This window comes from Chanos chanos, chromosome 2, assembly GCF_902362185.1.
Source record: "Chanos chanos chromosome 2, fChaCha1.1, whole genome shotgun sequence".
Taxonomy (NCBI): Eukaryota; Metazoa; Chordata; class Actinopteri; order Gonorynchiformes; family Chanidae; genus Chanos; species Chanos chanos.
The window spans coordinates 45,504,136-45,518,334 of NC_044496.1; the positions used below are offsets into that span (position 1 = coordinate 45,504,136).

Here is a 14,199-nt window from a genome sequence, read left to right on the forward strand (position 1 = left end):
GGCTTTGAAGGGTGTGAGCACAGCTTGTCGAACATAATGAATAAAAATTGATCATCGGTGACCAGTCGTCTCAGTTCACTTTGTGGATACTTTTCCAAAGAGATCACATGTAGTGACCAGTAATTCACATAGATGTGAATTTTAAGCACAAATCCAAATCAATGGACATTGACCATAAAACCTGCACTCATAATGACCACCAGGTGGTGCAGTAGCTCCATGTCTGAATTGGTGTATCACACTGACATTACATGGAATTGAACATGTCCTAACACAACAGCTATTCTTCCTCTCAGGGGTATTACAATGATTAGATAATTTGAGATAAAAATTTGCCTGTAGTCATATTGCGGAGTTCATATGGGTTATCCTGTTCTCATGCCAGGGTGAAAAAACAGTGAAACTCTTGGAAACTTTTGGATTGAAATGGCAGTTTTACCTTGAATACTGCATTTGTATTTTAAATAATGATTAACTGGATTTGGTGGGATTTTACTGTGTACAGCTAGAACATGAAATGTTCATTTGGGTATGAGAGTTTCGCTTCATTTGAAATTCTGAGGACAGGGACGGATGGAGGTCATCCATTCAGAATGCTGTTCAACTGAAGCCTGGGCCCCATTCATGTCCCAGAAACTGTCTCAGATGTTTTGTTTGTTCTTTGAGTACTTTTAAGGGGGTGAGAGGTAAAGAGAGTGTCTGTTCATGCATTTGTGATTCAATATGTAGACAGATATTCTGCATTTTCACACAAGCCAATAGTAGGTAAATGTAAGAGTGTGACTGCATGTATAGATCATATGTATGTGAAATAGGTGTGTCCTCATTAGTAGTATACTTTGGGTGGGTGTGTGCCTTTCCTGTGGGTCTGTGGGGGTATTTTTTTCCCATAATTCTTGTAGATCTCAGGTCACCCCTCTGTTCTCATACACATTTTTGACATTCCTTCCCCCCTTAGTATGACCGTCCACCTTCCTCTCTGGGTTTGGCTGCAGAATCTTTCCACCATTCCACTGCTGGCTTCCAGAACCCCCTGGCGGAATTAGAATCCTGCCATGGAATCAGAATCCTCAGCCTTTTCCCACTGACTCAGCTGTCTGTGTCGTCTCAGCTCATTGGCTCGTTCGCAGGCAACAGGTCTGCAACCACCAATGCAGGTTCAAGAGATCAGTCAAGTGAGGCTCAGAGTGTGTGTGCGTGTTTTAAATTAAACATGTGGGTTCTCCAGCAATTAATGTAAGCGTCATTGATAATCTTTTACCAATTTTAACCTGATTAATTGTAACATGGTTAATTGGATATAGATGTGATGCTGAAGAGGCAGAAACTCAGTGACACCAGGGATGTTCAACAACACACACATGCTAATTTCTGTAGAGTTTACTTGCTGAAATAAATAAGTGAAATAATTTTATCATAACAACAATTATAGTAGCAGTCATAGTAACATTGCTTATTTTGCCTTTACTCTTTATATATAAGTTTTTTTTAAATGTTTTTTCCCCCTTTATTTGTCGCATATGAGAGTGTGGTACTCCACTGAATATTCCAGTAGCAGCATTCCATATTGAACCAAAATAAGAACGTTGCTTCCCATGTTGACTCTATAGCAATGTGGATGCAAAAAGAGAATGGACCCTCTCTCCCTTTTGTGCCCTGTCCACAAGCACTGTGGTCCTGTGATTGGTCCAGAGATAACAGAGAAGAGGAAAGGCATGTCTGTCATTGGTCTCCAGTTGTCTTTGGTTGTTAGTTTAAGTTGGATTTCTTTTTTTTTTTTTTTTTTTTTCTTCCTTTTTTTTTTTTTTTTGGTTCAGCTTGTTTTGGAATTCCTCGTACATTCCAGTTGTAGTAGTTTGTGTCCTTCCATAGATATGTTAGATTTCTTTTTTAGCTAACCTACAAAATTGTCCTTCTCAAAATCTTTGGTGCAACTTTATACACACTCTTTCACTCTCTCTCTCTCCCTCTCTCTCTCTCTCACAGACACACACACAGACACACAGGAACACACAGTCTTAACGTGACTCGGTGAGCTGAGTTCAGCAGAGGCTTAGAGAGAGAGAGAGAGAGAGAGAGAGAGAGATTGTGTAAATTTAAATGTTTGTTTCACTTTTTTCTTTTCCATTGTAATCCTTTAGTCCCTGTGCGACAGGGTGCTCTTCTCTTTCAGATCCAGATCAGATCCAGTTTTAGGAAATCTACTTGTGCTCAGTCAGTTCTGGATAGCATCTGTTGAGGCTGGCTGGACTGCTGTGTGGTGTTTTTTTTTTTTTTTTTTTTGCTACATTCAGAGCCCAAGAGAAAGGAGATGAAGCTCTGTTGTAGTGGTTGAAAAGTTTGGTCCGTGTTTTTATTACGAGCACGGCTCCTGTGGTTTCTCTCAGAGACTATGAGGGTTGTCTTAGCAGGTCTTTCACATTGTCCTCCGTCCATGCAGTTTTCAATGGAGCTGGTCATGTTATTGAGTCCACTAGTCCATGTTAGCATGGCCTACTGTGGTACATCAGAGTTGAGGTGTGGCTAACAGCACTAGTATAAATGAGAATAATAATAAATCCTGCTTTTGTACGATGAAACTGTAGCCTGCTAGCACACACTCCAATAAATTGTGCATATGGCACGATCCTGTAGCTGGTCGGAGAGGGTCGGACCCTGTCACGTTGCATTTCCCTGGTGGTTAGCATTAGCATTTTCCCATAGTCATAGTGTGTGGGGTGGGATTTCGTAAGCAGGTCCTGCTTCAATGTCAGCATCGTCACACTGTGGGACAGTGGTGACTTGTGTTAGCGCTAGCGTGGTCGCGCAGCACGGACCCTCTTGCTGCGTTTGCTAACCGTGGTGAAACGGAAAGGCTGCAGGTCGGGCTGCTCACCGGGCGGAAAACGTTTCATAAAATGGACGTCTTGTTGGTTGGGCAACGTTTGCGGACCGCGGCGAGGTCGTCCCCTCTTGGTGAAACCCACATACCAGCCCGTATAGCGTGCCGACATTAGCGCCGTGTAATGGTTCTCCAGAACCATTTCCACAAAGACACAGTCTGCGCTGCGATTGCTAGCCTTCTGGGAAAACAGAAAACATGCACACACATACATAAACACAAAGGCAGAAAAACAGAGGATTCAAATACCTCTGTTTGTCACAAAACTTAAAATAGTCATCTGTACGAAACAAAGATACTGTAAGATGGGTCACCTTGCCAACCAGTTTGCCCCTGCGGTTCATGCACAGATAGTAATTGGTCTCTTTCCCCCGGATTCGTACTTGACTGCCAAATGTGTCCGCTTCCACTACGAGCTGGGCTTGTGAAAGGAACAAACAGAGAAAGAACAGAATGGATGTTACAAAAAATGGATAAAACAATCCCAGACTCTGACTACGCCCCAACAGTTCTATGCCTGAGTATAAAACTGAGTCACCACTAAATGAAATTCACACTTGTTCAAATCCACACCAGAAGCAATGAGGTGCAATGCTAGTACAGCTTCACACCTGCTGGACTGAAGGGCAACACCGTAGTGCTGTATTGAGTATGTCTTGTTTTAACATGTCCGTTTATTGTGTATCAACAGCAGCATTTTGTATCAAATGCTTACAGGGCATTAATATTGTAATAAATGATCATTGTGGCATTCTATGTTACCTAAACCTTCTGGAGAACTACTGAACTGAACTATATAATTACTACCTATTGAATATAATGGTTTAACAACACATAGGCTGGTTGGGAGCTGGGGAATCAAGTCTTTTAGGCATTTATTATTTTTTAGTTTGTTAAAGGACATCAAGATCTGTCTGTAGTCACTGCTGCACCTGATTATCATAAGTGAGTAATCGTCTTACCTGAGGCATTGATCTCTCTGCCCACCCTTTTGAACTCGTTGCTTTTGACTCAATTAGAATGCACCAAAGCTGTGCTTGACCAAACATGCAAGTTGATTTGTGATCATTTGCAAAAAAACATCTCTCTATATATACTGTACATCTTGGTCTACTTACTATATGTACTAACTAGCACTAGCTGTGTATGTTTCCCATTCTCCTCATTCAGTGGATGTGTTGTGTGCCTGTTTAAAAATAAGCCCTGAAAATGGTTTCTCCATGACCTTTGTCAACTCAGGGGTCACCAGAAATCAATAATCCCTTCCTTCCGCTCGCTTCCTCTAATCTCTCCTCATCTCACTTGCTGTGTAAATATGTTTAGCCCCACTCTCTCACCCCCCCCCCCCCCCCCCTCTCTTCCATCCATCCTTTCTGGTGACATTAAGTCAATGCTTTTTTCTGAAGAACAAAGTGATTCTGTGATACCTATTGTAGAATGATTATTCTGATAATGTCTCAAAAGGAGAACAACCAGCCAGTATCAAAGGATCCGAATGAAATCAGTGTATGTCAATGAGAGCAGTATATGTAAAAACCTGAAGAAAATTTCCCTCTGCTCATCCATTGATCCTGTGGTTTTACAATGCACCAGACATCATTCAGAGAGAGAGAGAGAGAGCCTGCTGTTTAAACCCGCAGGAGAAGACAACAGGGTGAACCAGGGATCAATGGAAAGATCGATGAGGAGATGAGGCTCTAACACTCTGTTTAACACCCTGGTCTGACTCACTCTCCTCTTCCCCCCCCCCCCCCTCTCTCTCTCTCTCTCTCTGTGTCTTTGTGAATCATTGTGTCAGCAGTCTTTGTTTTGTAGACAACTTTGACTGCCCCTTTCTTCTATTTGTAAGTGTGTCTCTGACTTTTTCCCTTGCTTATAGATCTGTGCTGACACGGTATATGTCAGCATGTTCTGGAGTTTGTGTATGTTTGTCTCTGTGTATGTCTCTATTTATGTGAATGATGGTGTTTTTGCCCCTCATTTTATTTTATACATTTAACAGTAAAGAGCACTCTTACTGTATTGAATACTTGAGTTGTTGTACATTTTGTGTGTGTGTGTGTGTGTGTGTTGAATATTTGTATTTTTGTGTGCATTGTTACCATATTTGTCTCCATCCTCTCCTTTGGCGCTGATCCGTCGGCCTAGTACCTGGACGTGTTTTCCACTGGTTCTGCTGTACAGCTGGTACACTCTGTGGTGCCGACGGCTCATGGCATCTCGTGCACGAGTCTGGTTTTCGACATGCACGCTGAAATTCACCCCCTCAACCCCAAACACCTGCTGGAACAAAACAGCAACACAGAAGAGATGAAGGGTTAGAAGCCATAGATACTGTGATGGAATTGGGAGAGATGCACAGGAACACGATTCTAAAAGTGAAATTCCATAGGGAATGTTGTTCCAAGAGTAAACTGATGAGGTGGCATTTAAAAAAAAAAAAAAATTCTTGCAGCCAGTCTTCTTAAATACCACAGTGTAGCCAAATAAATCTGTCATGTATGGTAAAAGATTATAATTGAGCAGAGAAATAAATGATGTAGATTGGCCCGTATGCCTGACATCATAGTCCAGGTGTGTCATTTCCAGTCAGCATGCTTGCATGAAAGTATGACTGTGTTGGCTTGGTTTACTGGCTAGTTGTTGCACTCTGTGATCGTCATTTACAGTCACTGCAAAAGAAGTGGATGATCAATTGAGAAGGTGCCAATTCCAAATTTAAGGAAATTTTCAAATTTTGCTAGCAAATTCCCAAGGCAGGTGATTAATAATTGACCTTATGTTGTCTGCAACATCTGCAGAATCCTCCACAAAGTTCAAATTCTGTGCCCTTTTTTGAAGCCAGTGTGAACAGAATGCAGAGCGTCTGTGGAGTACTGCCATGAAGTATAATTCAGTGTTTGCAAGACTGACTGCAGAAGATACCTATGCTTCAGGAATCAACTAGCTTACATAACATGATAAATAAGACATTTGGAGTCAGGGGAGGTCAGCACTGTGTAAAAGCATGTTATCTGCAACGTTTGTGTACAGAAGGGAGCATGTCTTGATGAATGTATCAAGACAGCTTGACATGACATGTTCATGCTTGCTTAATACCATATAGTATTAACTAGCTAGCATTTTAGCTGGCTAGATAGTTGAGAGCAAACTTCTACCTAATATCATTCTTTTACGAATGTATAGTCAGGATTGGCGAGGAGGTGTAAATGAGATTCTCTCTACGTGGGGCAGAGCGCCATCAAATATGGACCAAGTAAATATCTATAAAATTGATATTTTGTAGATTAGATACTTTGTCATGAGCTTTGTTGTAATATTTAGCTAGGTGTAACTGAAAAAGGAACCTTCAGTTGTTAAAATAACGCAGTACAGCTATTTGTAATTTTCTATTTACACTTCTGTTCTGTTTCACAGACTACCTTTGGTCGTTTTATCTCAGTTACAAAATAATAGTACTTTATGATCGACTTTGTTTTCAGAACCTGTTTTGTGCTCTTTAAAGACCTAAGATTTTCCCCACAAAGGATACTTAAACTCCCTTCGATGGGTTCTAATTCTGAAAATCCAGCCATGTGTTCGTATAAGTATATCCCTGTCTCACTCACTCTCAGTTAGACTTACCTGTAAAGGATTGCACATCACCAGCATCGTCTGGATATATCTGAGGAAGAAGGAGAGAGAGGGAAAGAGAGAGGGATGAGGAGTTAGCATGTATCTCCATGGTAATTAAAACATCTCTCTCTCTCCTCAACCAGATGTGGGCATCTCATTGTGTCTCTGCCCTTGAGCATAATTGGCGTTTTATTTGACCGTCAGTATTTTCAAATTGGGAATCCAAACCTGTTTTCCTGTTTAAACAGAACCTCCGCTGCTCAACTTTTATTGCTCAAGCAGTAAAATGAGTGAAAAATTCTTCTCAGTTCTTCTAAGAACAAAGTCGGCATCAACATTCCCTCTAGCAAGATGTGTATAAAGACTTTGAGTTCCTGAATAAATACTGTGTGTGTGTTTGTGTGTGTGTTTGTGTGTGTGTGTTGGCATTTCTCTTTATATAAAGCATGTGAACTTGCACTTTTACAAAGCACAACAGAAACTGGAGCCTGATCATTCTGGAGATCTGGGTGTGGCGTCACAGACAGGCCTCTGCCCACTGAAAGAGGAAAAACCTGGGACTGATCAGAGTATCCTCACACCGCCTTGCTTTTGGCAACAAAACACACACACACACATACACACACCCCTACAACTGTACTTCTCCTTACACACACACACCTCTACAACTGTACAACTCCTCACACACACACACACACAGAAGGAAATACACAGACACACATACACAGCAAAATAGTCTAGTCCCGTCTTTGTCATCAGTGATCCCATAACCTCTGCAGTGTGATTACACCAGGTATATTACACAGTAATATTAATATTCCAGTGCAAATGTAAACTTCCATGCTTTATGCACCATGTAAATTATCTCTACAATGATGCTGTCTAAGTAAACCAGGTCTTATAATCTCATTAATTTTCAGATTTAATCAGTACGTATATCAGTTTTCTGTTAATTAATTGCTTTTTCTGAGTGTTCATCACTGAGCGAGGTAGCTTACAAAGCATGATGGGAACTGTGGCACTGTGTATAACTGCAGATATTATCATAAAGATCATAACGCCAACACTACAGGGTAATAGCTATAGTTATAACCAACACTTCTGCCTAAATACAGTCATTATACTATCCTGGAGTATCACAGTAAATACAGACATAACACAAGGACTACAGTGTTACTGTAAATTACATCACATCAGAACTTCAGAGACGCTGTACATACTGATGTAATGTCAGAACTTGAGTGACATTGTAAATACTGTCAAGAACACAAAACCACAATGTCACTATAAATAAAGACATAGCTAATACTACAGCAAGGCCAGCTGAAAAAAAAAAAGAATGAATAAATACATAAAAGAATGAAGATGGAGCAGCACTAACCAATACTGTGTGCTGTTTAGTAAAAGTGTCATTGTGGTGTTGTGTATATAAGTTGCACTAGTGTGTGCTCACCGTCAGACCTTCCATACCATGAACTGTACCACCCATTGCTCCATTATTTAAACACTAACCGTATAGACTCACGACAAGCATTTAAACTTCTGGAGAAAGGATGGAAGTGAAGGAGAAAGAAAATAAACACAGAGGCTGACTCTCATTTTGTCCACTTTAATAATTCTTTCTCTCTCTTTCCCTGTTTCTGCTGTGTACACTACCTCAAGCACAAACATGTTCAGCAAACAGTGAACAAGGCAGACAGACAGAGAGAGAGAGAGAGAGGGAGAGAGAGAGAGAGAGAGAGAGAGAGAGAGAGAGAGCAGCTGTCAGCTGCACCAAAGGATACACATACAGATGCAGAGCACAACACTCCCCCACATTCCATTATGTTCTCCTACACCACACCACACCACAACTGCAGATCCAGAGACACATACACCACACACACACACACACATAAAAAACATTATTACGGCCCTTCATACACCACACACCACAATTATAAACCCACAGACATATAGAGGCACCACAAATTAAAAATCCACATACACACACCACACACCACATTTACGAACCCACAGACACATACTGGCACACCACAATTAAAAGCCCACAGACACATACAGGCACCTCACACGACAATTAAAAACCCACAGACACATACAGGCACACCACACCACAATTAAAAACCCACAGACACATACAGGCACACCACACCACAATTACAAACCCACAGACACATACACCACACACCACAATTACAAACCCACAGACACATATACCACACACCACAATTACAAACCCACAGACGCATACAGGCACCACAATTACAAACCCACAGACACATACAGGCACCACACACCACAATTACAAACCCATAGACACATACAGACACCACACACCACAATTAAATACCCACAGACACATACACCACACACCACAATTACAAACCCACAGACACATATACCACACACCACAATTACAACCTTCCTATAGTCACACCACTACTACAAACCCAGACAGACAGACAGACACACACACACACACACACACACCACAATTACAATTATACACATCCACACGAAACAAAACATCAGCGGCATCCTCTTTATTCCTTTTGGTACTTAAGTCACTTTAGATGAAGCACTGAAAGTTTCTCTCTCAGAATGGATTACAAATTAGGAAGGTTTCATATGATTACATGAGTGGGCTGACTGGGTGTGTTTCCGAAGCGGAGCAAACTGTTTGACTCTTCAGGCTATACACTCATTCATGCCGCCTAAAATTATGTTTGAACCACCCACCTTAATAGATGAATCAGCATCAGGTATGTGTTCATAGCTGCTCATGGTTCAGCAGAGACCGGCTCTGTTTGACAGATTTTCTTTGACTCCTGAACTAGCTGTGTGCCTTCAGAAAGCTGTGAGGAACTAAAGCATATTGTGCCCATATTACATCTACACAAATGGTACAGACTGACTATGGATGTTTGCATTCCTGTATGGTGTTGGTGCATAGTATTCATGAGTTTGAGGTTACTGAATGACTACCTGTTGCATGCGGACCATGTGCCTCCACATACGGAATGTCAGTCTGTGGAAATTAGGCATTTGTTATTGCATATCATGGCAGCATGTCTCTGTCCGGCACACCTGCCCCTGACAAGCTGTGTCCAGTGACCTGGCACCTAAACATGCCATATCTAAACACACTCTGTAAAGATGTGCACATTACCCACATATTTTTGTGTATATTTTTGCATTTCTGTTTGCACAGCTGTGCACGCTGTTCCAACCCCTGCGCATACGCCTGCATCTCTATTTGCATCAACTGTGGATCCCTGCATATGTCTGCACAGCTGTGAAAGTTGACGACGCGTTTGGGAAATTTTACAGTGTATTAATGTGCGTTGTAGGCATTGTGATTATTGCCTTTGTGCATAAGCCAGTGTGTATCTGTGCCAACATCCAAACAGCTTGCATGTCTGAGCAGAACATCGTATGGAGTGTCTCACGCGTACTGTCTGCAAGACTGTGCAGCTTGCATGTCTGTGCAGATGGGCGGTGTACCTGTGGATTGTGGCAGTGCAGGTGAAAATGAGTCTGGGCTCCGTAAGGACTCTCAGCTGTTAAAACATCACTGTTTCTCTCAGAAAAAAAAAATCAAACTGCAGCTTTGGATTCTCCCTATTCCTCCCAAACCACAACGGCCCTGCAGCCTGCCAGAGAAGGGGAGGGAGGGAGGGAGGGAGGGAAGGGGTGAGATGAGGGAGGAAAAAAGAGAGAAGGAGAGAGAGAGACAGAGAGAGAGAGAGAGAAAAAGTGTAGCCGGGAGCTTTCTCTCTCTCTCTCTCTCTCTCTACAGTGTGCTGTGGCCGGAAGCCAAGACAAGCACTGAAGTGACCTCATCAAACCTGCGCCTGGCTCTTCCTGCTGGAGTGTGTGTAACTGCAGTGCAGCACAAAGCTTACAGAGCAGCAGCTTCACGTTCATGACTGAGACTGAGAAATACAGGTGTGCAGAGGAGTGACCACTAAAACTAATGCGGAACAGAGGTGGTGGCAGCTGTTCATTTAAAACAAGCAAGGACGGATGTTATAATGAAATAAAAAAGTTGTATGTATATGTATACAAGATTGTGGTTCCGTGTGTATGCCCGAACAGCTGTAAATTCACTGTCTCTCTACTCACTGATATATATGCCTGTATACATATGCTGTAGTGCCCAATAATCTGAGGTTTGTGGGCGCTAATCTTGAGCATATGATGGCTTCCCGCTGAAGCCTTCAGAAAGGCTGTTAACCCCAAAGTACCTCCAGAGCCATGGGATTTCTGACGCAGAAAATAATTGCAAGAACATTTGTTAAATCAATATGTGTAAACATACATGGGATAATGTGGTAGTTCATTACGCAGTGTCCTCTGTCATTATTAGAGTATCTGAGACGGTTAAAAATAAATAAATAAATAAAACATAGTGTTATAATAAAAAGCTTACACACATGTTGTTTAATCTTATGTGTTAAATCCTACTACACTTTATCTAACAGTTAACATGAAATTCAGCATCTGCTCAGGTCTGGCACATACAGTGAAGGAGACAGCGCACTAACCCAGGCCTGATATTAGTCAGTCAGCATAAACTAGACTGTGAGAGCTAGACTGCCCATTTCCTTTTTGGAGAGTTTCAGTAGATGTCTGCCTCTGTCTGAAATTCTGGGCTGAGTAACCCAAACTAGATGATAAGACGACAGACTCAGACATCCTTGGGCATAAAGAGAGATAATTGGGCTAATGTACTGGATATTGGCCGGTGGGAAGGCTCTGGACTGGGATTGGGCTTCATGAAGGGTGTGGATTATCAAACTCCCCAGCTCTGTCTGCAGGTTTTTGAAGGAAAGGAATGATAACTATCTCAAGATGACTGCCATGTGTGCAAAAGCAGAGTTGACAAAATAGAAAGAAAAGAAAAATAAAGAGTAGAGCTCTTATTCGGGACACACCTTTTGGAGTGGACTGCAAGTGCACACATTTTCTGCCCGTTTGTTTTCATTGGAGCAAGCAGCCTAGCCTTACCTGAGACCTGTGTGTTGGATTGACACCTGTATCCATGGTGACCCAGCGGGGGTGATGTCATATTATCATTATGTGCCCAAAGTCAGCTTAGCAACTGAGGCGTTTAGCGAATAGAGTGTTTTTCTACATAACTTCTTTAAAAGGTAAATATTTGTACTATTACAGCCTTAGGAAATGATTCGTATTAACACGCATTAACAGTTGTTCTATGTTAGGTAATTCAGTGCCGTTAATGACTTACATGACAGCAAGCGTGGAGAGAACGGGCCACATCGCTTCCCCCCGCCGCGACGCGACGTCGCTCCAACCTTTCTGTCCTCTCGGTTTGCCCCGAGTCGGTTTTTGTGCGCGCTGAGAGAAAGACCGTATGCCTCAGCCAGGACACGCCGCTGATTCCTTTGTAAGTCCACGTCTTTTGTTTATATTCCGCTAAACGTAGGGTTAAGGTCACAGGGTCAGCGGACACTCCCGCTGCAGTTGGAGACGCACATGGCGGCTTCCCCTGATGCTGGTGCTAGAACGTTTATGGAGAGGACCGAGGTGAACGGGTTGCGCGTGCCACCGTGACCCCGCAGGAAGGCGCGCGGGGGGCTTGACAGGACTGCTGTGGTGGTGAACGGTTGGTAACGGGTATGGGCGGGGCAGAGTGGAGTGTTGGGAGGGGTGGGGTGTTGTCAGGGCATTTAATGGTCGTATCCTCCGGTGTCAGCTGGAACAGGTGAAATCGAGCTCAGGCGCAAGCGCCACCCTCCTAAGTTCTCTCAACTTCAAAAGACAACAATTAAAAACTTTACCAGTGTAAGGAATTCTGCAGAGGCACCAGAAGTGCCCACAAAAGGTACGAGGTAAAAAACAAACAAACAACAAAATAAAAAACTCGCTTTGAGCGAAATCTTCCTAGGGAACGCAGTTACCTGTGAACCTGTTCACTGTCTTTAGGACTATTGTAACGTTACATTCAAAACTCTGTCTTCCTTTTATTAAATGATTTTATTCTCCTTGTGACAGTTAGCTTATTTTTAGAGTGTCCAGCACTAGTCCTTTTGCGCGTAAATTCCCCGGGATGGAAAGGGAGAGGCATGAGAGAGAAGGACGGGTGAGTGAAGGGAGGGGAGTAGAGGGGAGGATGATCGTCAGGTCTAGTCCGTGCAAGGCAGGATCAGGCGCCGTGGGAGGCACAAGTGTACCTGGACGGGGTGGAGAGCAGAGCGAGGAGCGGACTGCGGCTCTGAAGTCTCCCGGTGCTGCGCGATGGTGCCGGTCATTGCTGCACCCTCCAGCCAGGTCAAAGAGCTCTCGACCCCGGGGGCACTGTGGGACAGTGTCCGTTAGAGTCGTGGATAACCTGGAGCGGTCCAGCTCAGAGGATAAAACACAGAGATGAATCCACAGCAGAAGAAAGCGGAGTGTAAGTGAAAGAGAAGCGAGACGGGAGCAGTTGTGACTGAGTGGCAGATCCAGAATCAGCTACCAGCGACAGCAAAGAAAATGACAGGCACCCTCTGCACCTGATGTCCGTTCTCCACCGAGTCGTGTCAGTCGCGGGCTGGCTGGCTAAGGTCCTCCTTGAGCTTCGACACAATACCAGGCGAAAACACGGCGCGATGACATCACCTCAAAAATGTTTGAAGGGGGAAAATGCAATATGAGCCTTTTATTTATTTTTTATATGAAAAAAGTTTGGTGCTCCTCTCAAAAAGAGCACGGAATCAATAGCACTTAAGAGAGCGAAGTTTAGAAAGCTCAGGAATGCTGTACGCTTATTATTACTATTACTGTTATTATTATTATTGTTGTTGTTGTTGTTATTGTATATTTGCATATGAATCCAAGTGTATCCGTGCACTGGAAGCGACGTCGGCTTAATAACGGTGACAGAAGAGATCTCAGACCTGCACCGCCTCCTCTTCGTCTCCCTCTTTCATTCACAAACAAAAAAGAAAAACAAAACGCAGGAGAGACAAAAACTGGGAGACGTATCGAGTATATTCCTCCGGGTCACTATTTTGTGAATCTGCGTTTTCTAAAGTGCCAAGTTGTTTCTCTTTCGCAGGCTAACATTCTCCCCCTTGCGCGCTGATGAGAACCCTACACGGGAGAGGCGAGTCGGCGCGAGAGCAGAAATCTCACTCCAAGAAAAAACAGAACAAGATTTTTAACAGCGGCAGATCAATCCACCCTCCCTCCCCAGCTCTCTCTCCCTCTCTCTCTCTGTCTCTGCGCGCGCGCTCTCGCTCTCTCTAACACACACTTGCACTTATTGGATCCAAACGAGATTAGTCAGTCGCTCTCTCCTGGATGCCGTCTGACTCGTCTGAACGAAAACACACTCGCCAATGTCACCGTGAACAACAAAGGAGGCGAGCGGAGCTCTCTCTCTTTCTCTCTTTCTCTGAGTGTGTGTGTGCGTGTGAGAAGGTACAGTTAGTGTAGGTCCCAGTGGAGCACATTGTATTTCTGTCCTTGCTATTGACACCGTCCCCCAGCACAGAGGAAAACCGGAGAAACGAGGCACAGGGGACGGCACCGAGGGCAGCGCCCTCCTCGTCTAAAGCTTTCTTTTAAGTAGGTGGAAAGACACGACTACCGCCCCTTAATCTGAGCCCGCACAATGTGCCTGTAGGGCCAGCCCGACTGAGAGCCAGTGTAGGTGCTCTGGTTCCCTCCTCAGTGTGAGTTCTTTTGAAGAT

The 14,199-nt window shown here is 43.4% G+C and overlaps 1 protein-coding gene across 1 annotated transcript; it reads right to left on the bottom strand.

Annotated features, from left to right (window-relative positions):
- Window positions 1-2,792: 2,792 nt before the first annotated feature.
- On the bottom strand, window positions 2,793-11,782 carry fgf18a (fibroblast growth factor 18a). Its single transcript, XM_030765957.1, has 5 exons — window positions 11,751-11,782; window positions 6,506-6,545; window positions 4,984-5,161; window positions 3,196-3,302; window positions 2,793-3,062 (listed from the first exon to the last, which is right to left on the bottom strand). Exons 1-5 carry the CDS (start codon window positions 11,780-11,782, stop codon window positions 2,793-2,795), a joined length of 627 nt encoding a protein of 208 aa, XP_030621817.1.
- Window positions 11,783-14,199: the final 2,417 nt, after the last annotated feature.